An 18,303-nucleotide genomic window follows, 5' to 3' on the forward strand; every position below is an offset into this window, starting at 1 on the left:
CTCAACAATGATCGATCAACTGTCTCCGCTGTCCGGTCTAACTGGATAATGGAAGAACAGAAGGAAAACTCTTACGCCTAAATGGTTACTGTGTAAATGTGTACCATTTGCAATGGTATAGAAGGGAATACTCTAACGCCGAAAAATGGCAACTGTGTAATGTGGTAATTATAGATATGATAAACATGTGACATGTACACGATTAAAATTCGGCTCTGTTACGGCTTACTTTCGCCGTCTCAACAGAGGTATTGCTTCGGTCAGTTTTATTAGTAGTACTTAGTTGAGATTTCTCATACCAAATAACACGCCTTGAATGTATTCTGAGCGGCAAGCTCAAGAATACGCGTGAGCATAGTGCAAGTCGAAAGAAATTCCTTTGACGAAAAAAACCCCGACCATACTGGGAATCGAACGTTTACTCCCGGCAAGATAATGTGTGACACTAACCACTCGGCCACGGAAGCACTGGCAATGACGCTGAAAAAACGAACAGCAAAAAAATTCATCTATAAAAATGTACCAATGATGCATAAATCATACAGAAAACTGCACTGGATGAAAAGGGGTATGTCATCAGAGTCCAAAGAAATTCCACAACTACAGATCGTTCATATGATGCGTGTTTTGTAATCTATACAGCATAGCATTACAGCAAAAATATTTTTGAAAAAAAATAATAATCGGTCACTCTTCGTTAGTTGGCGTTACCCCATCCTGGTCGAAATACGAGACGAACATCGCCTCGTCAGATGATTGTCCGTCCACTTGTGAGATTGAAGTGCACGAAATAAAATAGCGAAATATTATCGGAATGAAACTCAGTATAGCTTTTATTACGTGAATAAATATAACGCGAAATACAAAGCGGAAGGAAAATGGACACGTCCAAACAAGAATGAAATTAGTTCACAGATCTGTCACTGGAGTCGTTGCTGAAATATAGTGTGGCCAGTTTGACTGAGATGTGTAGCGCACCGCAAGATGTTATGTTGTGCGGTATCACGCGGATCACATACCTTGACAAGATTGAAATATGAATATTGGCTAGTGGATGATTAAAATAGGTCTTGTACGCGGATGACATTTATTTATTGATACAGTATCATTTTAAATGCATAATATAAAATCTCATTAGTCTAGTAAATGCACTTGATATTGGAAGACAGAATAAAACTGCTTAGAAGATCTCACTATTTCATTGTCGGCATGGCGACGGCGGCCTTGGTATGTGAAACATCTCCTTCGCGCCAAAGCTGGGTAACTGTTTTAGTCTGGGTGTAGAATTTAACCCCCTGCTTGCCATAGAAGTGGCAATCTCCGAGGAAGCTTCCTCGTGATCCAGTAAAGGAAAACATCGGCAATGGAACCGGAATTGGAACATTCACACCAACCTGACCAACATCGATTTCATTTACAAACTTCCTAGCTGTTGCTCCATTCGTAGTGAATATGGCTGTACCATTTCCGTAAGGATTACTGTTAATCAACTCAACAGCTTCATCCAAAGTATCCACGGTCAGACACACCAGCACTGGTCCGAATATTTCCTCAGTGTAACATTTCATGTTAGGCTTCACATCAGAGAGGATAGTGGGTCCTACGAAATTTCCCTTTTCGAAGCTCTCAACCTTAATATCCCGACCATCGAGTATAATCTTGGCACCTTCTTTGATACCGGATTCAACCAGGTCGTGGATTCTCTGCTTGGATTGGGGCGAAATGACTGGACCCACATCCGTTCCGGGCACATGTCCTGCGTTTACCTTCAATTTACGAGCACGCTCAACCAAATCAGGAATCCAATTCTTGGCTTCACCAACGAAAACAGCTGTCGATAGAGCCATGCATCTCTGGCCAGCAGCACCAAATGCTGCTCCTGCTAGTTGGTTCAATGTATTTTCCTTGTTAGCATCTGCCATAATCACACCATGATTCTTTGCACCCATATTTGATTGAACACGTTTTCCGTTGCGTCCAGCCCGTTCATAGATGTACCTTCCAGCTTGATCGGAACCAACGAACGATACAGCCTTGATGGTTGGATGATCACAGATGAAATTAACGGTATCATGGGCTCCGTGGATGACGTTGACTACCCCCGGAGGACAACCAGCCTCATTCAACATTTCCATTAATAGCATAGTGGCCCCAGGAACACGTTCCGATGGCTTGATAATACTAGTGTTGCCAGTTGTGATGGCAACTGGAAACATCCACAATGGAATCATGGCCGGGAAATTGAACGGACAGATTCCAGCTGTTACACCCAGGGGAAGTGTGTATGAGTACGTATCCATGTCCTTAGCGATGTTGGAAACGGTCTCCCCCATTTGCAGCGAGGTTATACTGCAACAGTGCTCAACGACCTCTAATTAGGGGGGTACAAAATTAGATTGCTTCTGGTAGTCGATAGTTGAAACTTACGCAGTCCTCTTAGGACGTCACCCTCCGCATCAACGAGTGTCTTTCCTTGCTCCTTGGTGATATTCTTAGCCAGTTCGGACATATTGTTCCTGATGATGTGCTGCAACTTGAACATCACCTGTTGCCTTCCGAGGATAGATGTTTGGCTCCAGGTCTACCGGAATATAAATTTTGAGTGAATTAGATACAGAATAAGAATCACAACCATACCTTGAATGCTTTCTTTGAGGATTCCACTGCTGCCTTCATTTCGTTCTGGGTGCACTTTGGAACTCGTGTTACCACCTCGTTGGTGGCTGGATCGTGTAAATCGATCCATTCAGTAGTTTTTGAGTCCACGAATTTGCCATCAATGAACATTTTGGTGGTCGGAACTGCCGCAGAGCTGTAGCTACGCTGCAATGCATTGCGGCCCTGGAACAGATAAACTTTGTTTTAATGTTTGCATTTAAAAAATGGCCAAAAATTGCCGATTTTTCATGGGTTTTACCTTCACACGCACTGACGAAACTACCTATGCAGCATCAAACATAGTAACCCATGAGCCAGCAGAAAAAAATTGACAGCTCTATCAGTCAAACTCTAACCGTGATGACGAAAACATTGAAACTACTCCGTGCAAAAGTGTGCGCTTTCAAAGAACGGTGCGCTTGGCCGGCAGTTCTGTACAACCGGCCAAACAGTGAAAAAGTACCTGGCGAACATAGACATTAGAGTGCCAATGAAAATGGCCGTCTCGAATTTTCAAAGCGAACTTGATTAAAAAATGTTGATTCCCACGAAAAACTACCCTGTGATGCCAAATGTCCCAGAGTGTCGATTCTTGACAAAAAAATTTTTCGAGATGACAGTAGATCTCGACGTTTCATGTAATTTGAAGACATTTGGCATCAATTTTTTTTTCGAAAACACCGATTTCCTTTACTCCCCCTTTGAGTGATTTTTCGGGTTTTGAAAACTTAAACTTTGACCGCTGAGCGACACTAGTAAACATTCTTAATCAAGTTCGCTTTGAGAATTCGAGGGTCACTTTTTTCCCATACATCCATTAGCACTCTAATGGACATATATATCACGAAGCTGAAGTCCGGTCCACTGGTCTCAGAGCTGCAGGTAATGACGCAGCAGCTGCGGCTGAATAAGATGGTCAAGTCGATTTTTCCGGCGAATCACGACGTGGCGGTGGTGATGGACGACGAGACTTATCTCACTCTGAATGGCAACGACTGGCAGGGCACTTTACTTTATTTTACTTCTCCCACGAAGAATGTATGCTCCGAAGTGAAGTTTATTTCACACACCAAGTTCCCCAAGAAGATGTTGCTGTGGCTGACAATCAGCGAGAAGGGGATGTCAAAGCCGCTTATCTTTAGTTCCGGTCTGGCCATGAACGGGGAAATTTATAGTACGAAGTGCCTGCCGGAAGTTGCGTCGTTCATCAAGAAATACCATAAGGGCGAAAACGCGGTGTTCTGGCCGGATCTGGCGTCGGCCCACTACTCGAAGCGATAGTTAGAGGAGATGGAGCGAGCGGCTTAATATCGATGTGGTACCCAAGAACCCGCTCAACGTCCCCCAGCAGCGTTCCATCGAGAATTTCAGGGCAAACCTGAAGCGTAAGATCTACTCAAACAATTTTTTGTCGCGAAAACTGAAAAAGAAATGATAAATAAAACAAAGGAAGAACTTAAAAACATGCCTACACGCATGTTTTCGTCCGCCATGGCGAATATTCCGGTTAACTGCCGGAAGGCCGCTCGCAAGGGAAATTTATCAAACTCAATTATTTATCTCAGTTTTATTAATCACCACCCGATAAAAGTCCTTTTTTAATGCAAACGTTAAGATTCACGTTTTCAATGTATTTTGATTTATAACAACTAAAATACGAATATGACTCAATATACAGCTATCATTCCACGTGTAATTTCGAAAGGAACAAGCTTCCTTTTGCCTATACAGGGTTTCAAAATATATTTATGATTGAATTTTTTTTATCTTCATTTATTTTACGTCGGTATTTTAGTAGGGGAAATCAGGGAAAAACGGACACTGTGGGTAAAATCGACACCCCCTGATTTTTTTCAGTTAGAAACAATTTTTTGAAAATTTTTCGATGTCTCCTGTTTATACTTGTCTTTTTTTACGTTATATATTCCGGTTAACTGCCGAAAGGCCGCTCACAAGGGAAATTTATCAAACCCAATTATCTATCTCAGTTTTATTTATCACCATCCGAAAAAAAGTCCATTTTTTAATGCTAACGTTAAGATTCACGTTTTCAATTTATTTTGATTAATAACAACAAAAATACGAATATGACACAATATACAACTATCATTCCACGTGCACTTTCAGAAGGAACACAAGCTTTCAGGGTTTCATAACATATTTATGATTGAATTTTTTTATCTTCATTTATTTTACGTCGGTATATTCCCGCCACGTTTAGTAGGGGAAAACGGACACTGTGGGTAAAACTAACTTACTGAGACGGTAGGTGGTGTTATTGCTCATCAATTCTCGAAAACATTGTTTTGAAATTTCAAGTTCATTCGGGGTAACACCGACACCTTCAGTCAGGGTAAAATCGACACCTGATTTGTGTTTTACAGACAGGAAAAATGCGTTCTTACTTTTTGTAGATGCCTCTTGTTTATACTCGAAAAAAAAAACGGCCGAGCTGAACTAACAAAACAGCCAAAACCAACGTTGAATCAGTCATGTCAACAAAAAAGTCTGGCAGAGCTCATGGTATCCCTTCTTCAACACCCATTGGCACATTTCACGTGGATGCACACCTAAACTGGAATCTTAAAGTATCCACATAATATATAAATAACCTCTTAATACTTTGAAATTATTGTAACAAGTTTTCATTCGTTTCTTCAAATGTGTCGGTTTTACCCGACAGGGTGTCGATATCCCCCGCACTCCCATTTATTTCACCTAAAACCATCAATTTTTGTATTCCATCGAAATTCGACTATTAATCAAAAAATAATCAACAGATACTGTAAAATGGTTCATTGTTTCCTACCTAACAGACTCAACAACTCATGAGCCGGGGCAACAGCTTTCGCTATAATACTTACACCAAGTATCCAGAGATCTTTAGCCTCAGAAAATCCCAACGACGCCAGCTTGGAGATTGATCCCTTGCCGGCCGGGTTGTGAGGCTGTTACGCTAACCACACAACCACTGGTGCCATCCTGTCCGGATGTAAAACTATTGCTGTATGGTGTTTTAGTCATTGAGATGGGTACCCAGTATACATCTAACAGTAACAGAATTCTCATAGTGAACCGTAGTGCTCGTCATTGGATGAATAATGTTTATAATTCAAATCAGCCCCTCACAATATTAAGTTGAAGCTAATTATTCGACCTAAAAAGCCAAAGGCCAGAAGCTTGTTTCGGAAATTTGAATACCTTACGCAAAATAGCTCTGAGGTCAACCTTATGTAACAAAAGAAATATGCAAGCGGAAAAAAATTTCTACTAATAGAATCAATTTAGTTGCAACAATACTGTTTTACATCGCACTTTCTATGAAGGAGTCTGCAATTGCAAACAAAGCCACATGTTTTAGTTCCATTCTGGTAACTCGTTGTGATTATTAAGGTTCAATGACCGAATACACTACGAAATTCTGTGACGTACATCTAGCTAATCACAATTGGCCTTGAACTAGACTGTCGCCACTTTCGCCAAACACAACCACTACCGATATATTTTTAAATATATTCAGTCACTGTTTACCGAAAGATTCCACGATTCAACGCTTGTCTACCACATCACATTACATAACTCAGGTTCGGGATTGTGGCGTATTATTTGATTCCTAGCACAATTCATATCTGTATCCTAAACAACATACCTTCAACGCTAGTAGTCTCACTAGAGCCATTTTGCTAGACGTGCCTCCAGAGAACCCGAAAATCGCAGAAAGTCGTAATGCAACCGGAATGGTTGAGAAAGAACTGATGAAGCGAATTACTACGTCGACAGCCAAACCCCCATGCGAACTGAAACTTGTTTTTGTTACCATACGCGTGTCACTACCGGCGACCGCGCTGTGTCAGTGTGAGAGGAAATAAATTGATAATCATTCAAATCATATTCAAACACGGGGGCTAGTGAGAGTGTATAAAATTTGTGAAACCAGTTAGGTATTCACGCCCCTCAAAATAATAAAGTATTATTCCCTTCCTCTTTTGCAGTAGTTTTACGAAATATCTTCAGATACCTGATCGGATAAAGTATGAGGTACGAAAATATACACATATTTTATCTTCATAGGTAAATCATTTATTGAAACTTTACTATACTGTCGTTCTACCCACAGTAGTCCCATGTTCCAAAATTAGCAACTGAGAAAAATTAAATCAAAGTTTTCTAGCATTGTCTATCAGAAGCTTTAAGCATTTCAGTTTAGCAATATACCGGGTTTTTTTATAAGCAGTCAACTATTGTCTAATGAATTGGAAAAGTTACCCGGCTTTAACCAATTAAGCTTGATTACGAGTTTGAAAATTTCATGGTGCAACAGTTATGCCTAGAATATCAACATGGAACAATTGAAATCGACGTGTTTTGAGATACTGGGAATAAACAATAAGTTTTTTTATGTTTAAAATTATACATAAATACATCGTTTTATGAAGAAGGGAGTGATCGTTATTATTATGCATTCGCTAACAACGCGTACACGTGTTCTATTAAACTTTTTTTTTCGATTGTTTGAAAATAAGTTCGTTCTTTCAAACCAGAAATGAGTGCATCAGCCCACGTGACACGAAATGCTTGTACTTTAACCGATTAATACCATTACGGATCTATAGAAAATATATGGCGGGACTGTTATGCGTAGAATATCGACATGGGACAATTGAGCTTGATGTGGGGTTTTTTAAAAGCGGAGAACAAACAATAACTTCTTTTGAGTTTTCTGGAAAATTATGCATGAAAACATCGTTTTATGAAGAAAAGTGAAAATTGTCGAAAAGTAACATGGGCCAACTACGCGTAGAACGGCAGTATAGCCGACATATAAAAAGGCACAACGTTGCAGCTCGTGTTATCAAAACATCTCGATAAGCTCAAATTCAGGATCATTATTACTGATACCACACATATTTTCTTAGATACCAACACTTTATATCTTATATACTTTATATATTTATATCAATACAATGGTTACAAAATAGAAAGCTGTGTCTACTAGTATTATTTTCTCAGGGCTTATCCTGCCATTTTTAGTTTAATCGTGAATGTATTATATGCGTCATCTCCGTAAGATAATGATAACAAATCTACCCGCTTTTTGCAGCAAACAACGTATGCTGACGTACCCTTTGAGTTGACGAAAATGAAACAAATAGTTTTCGTTTAGTTCCTTACTATTTTAATCTGTCTAGAGTGATCATTCCTGTTTGATTTATGAAAACGGCGTTAAAGTTATTTTGACCAAATTGCTGCCATAGATTTCCTAATTTCATCGCATGATTTCATTATTAGAGCAATGCGGGGCAAAGATGCGCATTTGCCATTTTGAAGCAAACGAGCATGAAATTTCGACAACAGTGTAGTCGTTTGATACATTATTACACCAGCAGCTCACACATATAAAAAAAGATATATTTCATGAAAGTGGCAGAAAGTTATGAGGTAAAAAGAGTTTTGCGCTGTAATCTAATTTTTTCAGTTTTGGAGATGACGATTTACTTACCTAAAATAACTGGAAAGTTCGAAATTACACTCTCAAGGAAACCTTCATTCTATAGTAGATGATAGTGCGTATTCGTTTTCGTGAAAAAGTTCAAGAGCTTTTTTTTAAAATTCGATTAGTTCAAAAATTGCTTGTGGGGCTAAAGTTCGCACCAGAGTTTTGCTCTGAAAAAAATTTATAAACTGTTTTCAACAAAATTTTTAACGGGACCCCCAAGAAGAAAAATAATTTGAAGAGATGCACTCCAGAAATGCTCAAATGGCCCGACAGAGGCTTCGGGAGGGAGTCTCGAAGTGTCGGATTGCGGCAGACCTCGATACTTCTAAATCAGCTCTGAGGAAGAGGCTCATATCAAAAAGTGATTTATGATTTGAATCTTCTTTTATTGACATTTCTACTTCTGCTGGAATGTGTCAGCGAGCACCTAGGTCCAGATAAGTTTTTACGAGTGAGCAGTCTGAGGATCTGCAGGCCACTTGACAAAGTTTTCTGTGGTATGACTCTCAAAGATTTACGGCGTATGGTGTTGGATTTTTCGGAAGCCAACAACCTCCAGCATGAATTCAACAAAGTTGCAAAACTTGCAGGAAGAGATTGGGCTTCTAGCTTCATGTGGAACCACCGTCTGTCTCTTCGCTTAAAAATAATTCAAAATGAATTTAGAATGAAAAATGTTTTTATTTTCAGCATGCATTCAATTCAATAACGGTTATGCTTCGTTTATGTTTATGTTTTCACAATGAACTTCAAATCAATATTGTTTTTATTTTCAACAATGAGTTTCAAATAAATCAAATAAAAGTGAAGGTAACTATGTGTATTTATAAACTTGATCTATATAAATAAAAATTATTTGATGTCCGTTCCTCACGATTTAACTTAAGAACGGAGCCACGGATTTAAACAGTCAGTATCAGGACTGATGCGTCTTAGTCTGCATCAGGTTTATATGTCAAAAAAGAAAATATATACCGCGAGTATAGATTACGTACATAAAAATAGTTTCTATGGGAACTTGAGTGTTTGAAATGATTTATATCAATATATCAATTGTGGGTGGGACGAAGTTCGCTGGGTCAGCTAGTTTGTTAATAAAATCGAATTCTGTTTCAAATGTTGGACATTTTGTGGATACCTTATAATGTCAGTCTCCTTCCTCCCAAAAATTTCCACGTGGTATGTTCGACTATAACACCCACTCTTCTCCACCCATAAAAAAACACAGAACTCCCCCTCCTGCCTTCTGAACGGTGCCTACACTCTCTATTAATGATGCTTTTTCCGCTTCTGATGATAAAGCAATTATTTTTGGTATAAATTATCTCAGAAGCTCAATTCAATAAGTGCGCACCTTTGCCTCCACTATGGGGCAAAGGTGCGCATTTGTCTTTTTGTTCTGGTTTCGTCATAGAGCAACTTGGTACGTCTCTTTGGAAAATGCAGATACTACAAAATCCGATTATGGATGAAAGCCCAAGTTGATCAAATTATTCCTATTTTCATCTTCACCATTAGATGTTTGAAAACAGTTGGACTTCTCATGATGCAGTAATACGAAGTCAGTGCCTCATGCTTCAGGGAATCCAACGACAGATCACATGATCGAGTATCGACAGTCGCTTCGTCTTCAACCACTAACGTTTGCACTTTTGCTTTTTCTGTCTGACCATCGACTTGTTGACTACTTTGCTCATCGATCGTTGGTGTTACTCTACACCAGGGATTCTCAAAGTGGTCGTTATCGACTCCTTGGATTATTATTGTTGGACTTGTATTAATAATCATTAATTACACTTGATATTTTCTGAATTTAATATCTATTGATTGATCAGAAAATGATATCAAGTTAACTCATTTGACCAACCACAAAGTCAAAGCGGAGCGGGCGATCCGCCCCGGATGTGACCATGACCATGACAAGTATATTATATTAAAAAAATGTAAGGGGTTGTATCTAGGACACGACCGCATATTTTCGACGTAGAACTACGCAATTATATTATGCAATCCACTTGTTTACCACTTCGAATATTATTTTAAAGGGTGTGTCACATCAAGTTGCATCACGGAAAAAAACGTGGTAGAAATTTAATTTTTAGGAATTATATCTTCAGCTTTCGCTTATAATCAGATAAGAGTGTATAGATCACGTTGGCCATGCTTCACTGTCAATTTTTCGTAAATTTGGAAAAATGTCGTCGAACGAAAAAGAGCGTCGTGAATTAATCCTGTGCACTCATTTCGAGAATCCGGAGTTGTCACATTGGGACATCGGTAAGATGCTGGGAATCGTCCAATCCACGGTCAGCAGAGTAATAAAACGATACTTCGAGAACCTAACCATCGACCGGAAGGTGAAGAACGGCAAAAATGGATGCTCCGTCAGTGAAAAAGATCACAAGCGCGTAGTTAAGCAGTTTAGACGTGATCCGAGAAGTTCGGTCCGGGATGTCGCCAATAAGCTGAATTTGTCAAGTTCAGGCGTTCAGCGGACCAAGCAGCGGGAGGGCCTGCGTACATACAAGGTTCAGAAGGCTCCTAACCGCGACGAAAGGCAAAACATGGTGGGGAAGACGCGAGCCCGGAAGCTGTACACCGAAATGCTGACGAAGCCGCATTGCCTGGTAATGGACGACGAAACCTACGTCAAAGCGGACTTTCGTCAGCTGCCGGGCCTGTTGTTCTTCTCCGCAGAGGACAAATTCAGCGTTCCGGAGGAGATTCGCAAGCAGAAACTATCCAAGTTTGCCAAAAAGTACATGGTGTGGCAAGCGATCTGCTCTTGCGGAAAGCGGAGCGCCCCCTTCGTGATGACCGGCAAGGTAAACGGGCAGGTTTACCTTAAGGAGTGCCTACAGAAGCGCTTACTACCACTGCTGAAGCAGCACGAGGGCCCGACCATCTTCTGGCCGGATCTCGCTTCGTGCCACTATTCAAAGGACGTGTTGGAGTGGTACGAAGCCAACGGGGTCACCTTCGTGCCAAAGGAAATGAACCCGCCCAACGCGCCGGAGCTTCGCCCAATAGAGAAATATTGGGCAATTATGAAGCAGGCCCTCCGGAAGATCCCAAAAGTTGTCAAATCGGAGGCGGACTTCAAGAGAAAATGGATTTCTGTTCAAAAAAAACTACAACCTGACGTTGTACAGAACCTTATGGACGGGGTAAAGAGGAAGGTGCTAGCATACGGGCTTGGGCTCGAAGTATGAATAAAAAGAAAATGTCAAAAGTTGTTTAATAGTTTTTATTTTACTGTCTAAAATTTTCAAAAGGATCGGTCTACTGGGCGAATTTCTACAGCGTTTTTTCCGTGATGCAATTTGATGTGACACACCCTTTAGAATGCATCGAAACTTTAGTAATAGATCATGTTCTTCCTGACAAATAAATTTGATGTACGTCCTTTTACGTTTGATATGATATGCACTACCAAAATATGTGAACGGAAGAATTGTCAAACGATCATTGTATTTTACATTTCCCTCTAAAAATATTGCACATCTCATGTTTACGTAGTTCTCGAACCGCGGAAGTTCATTCATCTCTAGTATCTGAAATGACGATTTTCCCAGGCTTCTAAGTTTAAAAGTACGTTTCAGGGAAACATATTCCGGTCTGCACAACGACAAGCGAGTACAAAAGTACTCAACACCAAAAAATACCCCCGACTTGCATGTTTTGACAAAGCGGATTCTCCCAGGCACATTGATTTTGAAGTCCGTGTTAGGGAAACACAGCTCGGTGGGAACAAAAAATACCCCCAATTTGCATGTATATTTGCAAAGCGGATTTCCACAGGTACATCGATTTTGAAGTCAGTGTTGGGGAAACCGTGAATCGGGCCAATCAACCCTTGGCAGTTAGGGCGTTTAGATAACGCTTGACATTTTAAAGTTATTAAATTGTACGAAATACGGGTAGGATTAGCACACAAAAAAGGAAGTTCTTCCAGTTTTCATGAATGTATACCGTTTAGAGATTAGCGAATTGTAATGTATAGCACATCAAACAAATCTTAGAGAATTTCCGATTCGATTGGTATGCAAATCATGAGAATTCATTCATAGTGAAAATAGTCATTAACGATAACTTTATTTCATAAAAACGTGACCTGTTTTCTGATTTGGCACCCTTCCTGAAAGACGTAGTTCTACGTCAAAAGACATCATGATTTTGAATAAAGGTAACCGGTTGTTACTTACGGTATTATTTAACAAAACAACTCACTATGGAAAAATCCATGTAATAGAATCTTTCTTGTTTTTTTTATGGTCATTATTTCGTCATACTGCACCTTTCATTTCTGTACTGGGGTGTAGATTAGTCTCGAGAACGAGGGGGTAACGTTCGGAGTACAAAGTTTTGACCGTTAATATCTCTCTACCGAACGAACGAAGTGGTATGAAAATAACATTATTCGAAAGATGAAAGATCTACGAGAGATGTTTTTCACTTGTTGCCCATAAAAACTTATTTCAATAACTCAAAACTGCTTCGAGCGTAAACTATTTAAATCATTATAAATAACGATAGCTTCATGAAATTTCATTTCAGTCTCGATTGGTCTACGGTTGATGCATAATACATGATGCGTCGCACAGCGGTCCCTCAGAAATTCTAGGTGGCATTAAATAGAAAAATGAATGGAAATGCCTATTTTTGAGTCATTTTGGTTATGAACACCAAAGCGAGGGCAGGGACATTGTCGATCATTTTTCTATTCAATGCGACCTAGAATTTCTGAGGGACCACTGTGGTCGGCTTTTAAGTTTCACTATTTTTAAAAAGACGGGTGGGTAATGTCGGAGACATAACCGGAGTGACGTAGGACTATACAAAGGGCACAGCTTTTGTTGAATATATATTTTAAATATATTGTTTTATTTTCTTCTCCTACGTGAATACCTACCTATCTAACTGAAAAATGGATTAGTTTACTGTTTACTCTTTATGAATATGTTGATGGTTCTGAAAAGAACCTTTGGTGTTGTGTTTTTGTTATCACTCGATATTCCCATCTTGTTCGATTAAACCTTCCTGTTTAGCTATTGCGTTTGCCACTCGCCACAGCTTTCACAGTTGGAAAATTTCTTCCCATCCAGCTTGTGACATGTTGTTCAGTAAATTACATTTAATGCGACGTGCCGGAGAAACACTTTGCCACTCACTGAAACTAATTGTTGCCTTGATGAGCGCCGAACCGAAGCTGCTCTGTTCTTGATGCGGGTTTTCTGATTGTCGTGAGCAGCTTTGCAAGCCAACTCGAGCACTCCGACGGCCGAAACTCTATAATCGCTGTTAGGTATACTGGTGCTCCGGCACCAATCCGTTCGGCCTAGTTACCCTTGCGGAGCAATCAGTGAATGCGACCAACAGGGAACTGGAGACCTGCACGGTTCGAGTGAGACTTTGCCTTTCCCTTAACTTGTCCTCCTTTATTACGTCCACGATGCCGATGCCGTACAACCACACGGGTTTACGGTTTGAAAGAAAATAAGATATTTTTTTGGGGTCCGCGTGTTTTATACTCTAGCGGTACACACTCACAGGATAGAGACAAATCGGCAGACTCAGCCAGAGGGGCGAGTCCAACGAGACGAACGAATGAGCGTTAAAAGGGAGCGATGGCAAAAAAATACATTCATTACGATTTGTTCGCTCGTTGGATTCACATGCAGGCTAAAAAGGGTCCTTTTCAGGATCAAAAAATTATCTTCAATCTAAAGAGTTTATTGTTTTGTTATCACTCGATATACCCATCTTGTTCGACTAAAACTTTCTGTTTAGCGATTGCATTTGCCACTCGCCTCATCTTTCACAGTTGGAAAATTTCTTCCCATCCAGCTTGTGACATATTTTACAGTAAATTACATTCAATGGCACGTCGCATTACCACCACTAAGTATCGGATTGGAGGTAATTTTAACCTGTAATTGAACGTTTGCGATGACAGTGGTACAGTGTCGACTTTCAATGTGGGGTCATAATTTGGACCCCGAACTCTATGTTTACAAAAATGTCCAACTAAATATGTCGCATTACAGGTCCGTCCAATTAGCTAAATGTCGAGATAATTGTAAATTACTGTACTTTCAATCTAATGGCGGGTTTACATTAGGTAGATCTATAGCTATAGATGGATTTATTCACGTGAAAATAGGTGTAAACGGGTGAGAATAAAGGTCCATTTATACGTTGCTAGTAGCTGACTTCACAATGAGCAGCTACTGACCCGGTGAACTCGCTTGACAAATGGTTGACTCGCCTTGTCCGTTCACACAATGTGAGCTGCTGGCAAGAAACTAGATACTACGGCACGGGTTTACCAGAGATGCCAGACGATTTTTCAAATGTTCATCAAATAGTCAGAAACAGCAATCAGGTCCGAATTTGTCAGATGAGGAAAATGAAAATGATAGTAGATTTGCAGAAGGAACAAATACGCCTCGAAAACTAAAATAATGAAGGAAAATCTACTTTTTTATATCGATTATGTATTCTGTTTCTTAGAACAATACTTTTTTTTGCAAGTTGTGAGTGAATTCTGAATGAAAATTGTGCCCGATAATGATTTTATATTCAGATTCCCAATAAAGTTATCTCAAAAAGAAAACGTATTAGTTTTCCAATAATTTTCAAATCTATAAATATCTTCGCACATTTTCAAATATCTTAAAAATAGAGACATGTCAAGACAATGTAAAGATTTGGCATCCCTGATTCGAGCGCTAAATTCTGTTTTTGACGTTTTGAGGGATGCGAGTGCGAGTAAATTCAAAAAACTTTGAAGTAGCTCGCACGCCGAATCACACATGACACTAACTGGAATGATGTGTTCACACGGTGTGAGTAGCTGCACTGCAGTAACTGACTAGATCGACTCGTATGCTTACTCGCACCGTCTGAACCCGGCTTAAATATGATACACTTATTCGAGGTATATATAACTTGAATAAATTCAGCATATGTAAACGCTTGTGAATTTCTCACTTGTGAGAAATCACTAAAGTTTGATGCAGTTCTACTTTAGGTGAATAAATTCACCGAAAATATGAATATATTCATTATAGAAGTTCACGCTAGTGTAAACGGTTGATGCGATTTCTATAAATCTCATCATATTTCTTCACATGAATATATCACTAGTCTAAACCCACCCTAAAAGCAATTTAAGAATTGGTGAAAATCAATGAGCTCAGAACAACTGCCAAATTCACATACTCATCAGATCCTGGCAAACAAATTATGAAAAAATCAATTTGTGTTTTATTATTATTTTGGATAATGTTTTAGAAAGCATTGAACTGTATTTCCTAAACTCTTTTTTGGAAGGTTTAATGGCCCTGAAAAGTGCCTTGTTTTATGGAATGGTTCCAATTTAGAAAACTTACTAGAAAACGTACTCGTGGTTTTGAAAAAAAACATTTCGAACGCCCTCGATGCCGCCTTGTTCTGGATTTGCCACCAAAGCAGTTTGTATAAAGAACAAACTTTTTTCTTCTGCTACCTGATGCCGTTTTGCGATTGCGTTTGCCACTCGCCACTCGCTGCAACTGCCTGTTGTCTTGATGTCCACCGAACCGAATGTGTTCTGTTCCGAATGCGGGTTTTCTTATCGTCGCGAGCAACTTTGCCAGCTAACTCGATCACTTCGGCGGCCGAAACTATACAACGCCGACTAGGTGGACTGGTGCACTGGTACTAACGCGCTCGGCCTAGCTACCCTTGCGGGGAACTCCAGATCAACACGGTTCGAGCGGGATTTTGCCTTTCCCTTCACTTTTCCTCCTTTACCATGTCCAGACATGGCTGCTTGGGTTGGTTTGTTGATGTGTTATGATGCGAACCGATGTGGTGTACGGTTTGAATGAGAATTATCGTTACGGAAGGTATTGTATTATAGAGACTTTAAACTTTTGCAGTTCATTCGTCTCTAGCCTTGAGAAAGGCCCTTTGAAAACTCTACTCTACTCTATTACTCTACTCCAGCGCTACCACCTCCGCCCTCTTGCCTTGAGAAAGGCACTCGATCCCTCGTCGTCCAGCTTGTCCAGCAACGATGTTGTCCAGTCGGTGTCCACACAAAGAATGATCGTTACGGCAGCGGAGCGGGTATTTTTAAGCTGACTGGCTGGCTCGAGAATTACGCATGTGTGAGACTGCGACCAATGTTTCGTTCATTTTTTTCTTTTTCCTTTCCAATCGTGCTTCATTCTATTTCGCTGCTGCTCTGGTTGCCCGTTTTGGTCAGTACGATTTGAGCAGCACAAAATGGACCAATCAAAAATGGGCACATAGTGCATTTTGACAATGCTTGATATTTCACAATTATTCAATTATTTATCTCAAGAAAAATGAAATGTTATTCGTTTTGATAGATGATGCGTAGATATATTTCCTATCAATTGATGCAAAAACCTTTGCGATCTATTGAGAAATGCTCGAGTTATAAGCGTTCCAAATCTTGCATTTTTTCCTACTTGTTCAGTACCTAGATTTCCATTTCACCCCCTATATCTTCCGGTTAGACGTAGTCCTACGTCAAAAATCGGGAAACGTAAGAAAAAACGTTTTAACGCATTTATTTTTCAAACGGTCGACATTTTGTCCAAAAATATGGTTTCGAATTGTCCATGGTTCAGCGATAGCGGCATCTTTACTGGTTCAGAATTCGTTCGATTTTTCTGTTTCAGATAACCAGTAGGCTGGAATCGTGTACGCCATGCCACAACTTTTTTTGAGGCCTCTCACTTCATCAGCTCTTAACTATTCTAGTTATGAATATTTTTTCTACGTTCATTTTTTGTTTTATTGTTTAAAGATAGATGAACAAATAATAATATAGTGGATGGTAACAATATTGTTTTATTTTTACGGCGCTCGGAAAAACGTCCGGAACTCGTGTCTCTACACTAGTATACCCCCTTAAAAATCGATGAGAAAGAAGGATAAGGGTTAAAATATTTAGCATTTCATCCGTCGTCAAATAGAAAAGCCATTGTCAGATATGGTCTGACAGAATAGCGAAGGACATTCTCGATGGAAAGTACATTCGGGAAAAAAGCGGTTTTGGTTTTTTGTTCATAACATATATTTAAAGCTAATATTCACGAATTTAGATGATTCTATTTCTTTTCATCAGTACTGTATTCATTTGTCAATGCACTTTTGATACCAGCTTTCTTCAATTCATCGATTAACTCGCCATTCTGGTGCATTTGCAGCATAATATCACAGCCCCCCACAAATTCGCCATTTATGAAGACCTGGGGAATTGTTGGCCAATTGGAATAATCTTTGATTCCTATGGATAAAAACGTGTAGTTATTTTGTCTCGTGAAATATAGATTCTCATTTGTGATACCTTGACGCAGTGCTTCACTCGCCAGGACATCATGACTGTCGTACTTCACAGCATGCATACGCAGGATCTGAACCACGGCATTGCTAAAACCACATCGTGGTTCCTCCGGGTTGCCCTTCATAAAGACCACAACTTTGTTATTTCGAACAATCTTATCAAGTTCCTTCGAATCCAGAGCAGCCGTGCATAACGTTCTTGTCAGCGCTAGATTTGCCTGACCTCGAACAATATACGTTCCAATATTTCTCAGAACAGCGTTCATATTCGCCTGATAAAAATTTGAAATACTTCCAATTATCTAACAATCGCACGGATGTTTTTCTGCTACCGGTTTCTGTTTTGACAGCAGAGGCATAAAACAACTCTACACAGTGTTTTGATTTACAATTCCCAATCAGGGATGCCAGATTAAAGATATGCTTCATTTCGGAGACATTTAATTATGAATATTTGAAAACATTTTTTGTTCTGGTCATGGCATTATTTGTCCACTGGTGTACACGAGCTTGTAGATGGGTAGTTTAATGATTCCTGTATTGATATCCGCGTTTGGAACTAATTTTTAGTCCTTTGTTGCGCTATTCACGATTATCGTTATTTGCGGTAAGCTAGCCAGACTATTCCGCGGATAATCGGGGTTCTACTGTACAAACATCATCACTTTTGTGGTCCAGAGCTCTAATTTATAGCGAATTCGTTGTTGTTCAGGTTCAACCCCAGTTCCAACCTAACTGCTGTCAAAACGTCTTTTCATTCGCTCAGTTTCAACCTAGTTTCGCAA

At 39.8% G+C, this 18,303-nt stretch overlaps 2 protein-coding genes across 3 annotated transcripts; both read right to left on the minus strand.

Annotated features, from left to right (window-relative positions):
- Window positions 1–1,070: 1,070 nt before the first annotated feature.
- Window positions 1,071–6,467, minus strand: LOC129777878 (probable methylmalonate-semialdehyde dehydrogenase [acylating], mitochondrial). Of its 2 annotated transcripts, none has more exons than XM_055784448.1 (4): window positions 6,308–6,467; window positions 2,638–2,841; window positions 2,428–2,581; window positions 1,071–2,371 (listed from the first exon to the last, which is right to left on the minus strand). In XM_055784448.1, the coding sequence occupies exons 1-4, from the start codon at window positions 6,335–6,337 to the stop codon at window positions 1,194–1,196; spliced, it is 1,566 nt and encodes a 521-aa protein (XP_055640423.1). In that variant the 5' UTR covers window positions 6,338–6,467; the 3' UTR covers window positions 1,071–1,193. The 2 variants fall into 2 exon arrangements, with proteins under 2 accessions (XP_055640423.1, XP_055640425.1); XM_055784450.1 differs by lacking the exon at window positions 6,308–6,467 and adding an exon at window positions 2,918–6,284.
- A 10,769-nt stretch (window positions 6,468–17,236) lies between these two features.
- On the minus strand, window positions 17,237–17,876 carry LOC129778621 (glutaredoxin-related protein 5, mitochondrial). The gene is made up of 2 exons (XM_055785644.1): window positions 17,523–17,876; window positions 17,237–17,462 (listed from the first exon to the last, which is right to left on the minus strand). Exons 1-2 carry the CDS (start codon window positions 17,782–17,784, stop codon window positions 17,284–17,286), a joined length of 441 nt encoding a protein of 146 aa, XP_055641619.1. The 5' UTR covers window positions 17,785–17,876; the 3' UTR covers window positions 17,237–17,283.
- Between the last annotated feature and the right edge of the window lie 427 nt (window positions 17,877–18,303).

The sequence above is a fragment of the Toxorhynchites rutilus genome, chromosome 3 (assembly GCF_029784135.1).
Source record: "Toxorhynchites rutilus septentrionalis strain SRP chromosome 3, ASM2978413v1, whole genome shotgun sequence".
In the NCBI taxonomy this organism is placed as follows: domain Eukaryota; kingdom Metazoa; phylum Arthropoda; class Insecta; order Diptera; family Culicidae; genus Toxorhynchites; species Toxorhynchites rutilus.

Excerpts from the sequence above, each read along its gene's own strand:
- LOC129778621 (XM_055785644.1), bottom strand. The coding sequence starts at position 17,784 with ATGAACGCTGTTCTGAGAAATATTGGAACGTATATTGTTCGAGGTCAG. Across the intron at positions 17,463-17,522 it reads GAGTGAAGCACTGCGTCAAG|GAATCAAAGATTATTCCAAT; the intron begins GTATCACAAATG and ends TTTTATCCATAG.
- LOC129777878 (XM_055784448.1), bottom strand. The coding sequence starts at position 6,337 with ATGGCTCTAGTGAGACTACTAGCGTTGAAG. Across the intron at positions 2,842-6,307 it reads TGAGACTACTAGCGTTGAAG|GGCCGCAATGCATTGCAGCG; the intron begins GTATGTTGTTTA and ends TATCTGTTCCAG. Across the intron at positions 2,372-2,427 it reads TGACGTCCTAAGAGGACTGC|AGGTCGTTGAGCACTGTTGC; the intron begins GTAAGTTTCAAC and ends CCCCCTAATTAG.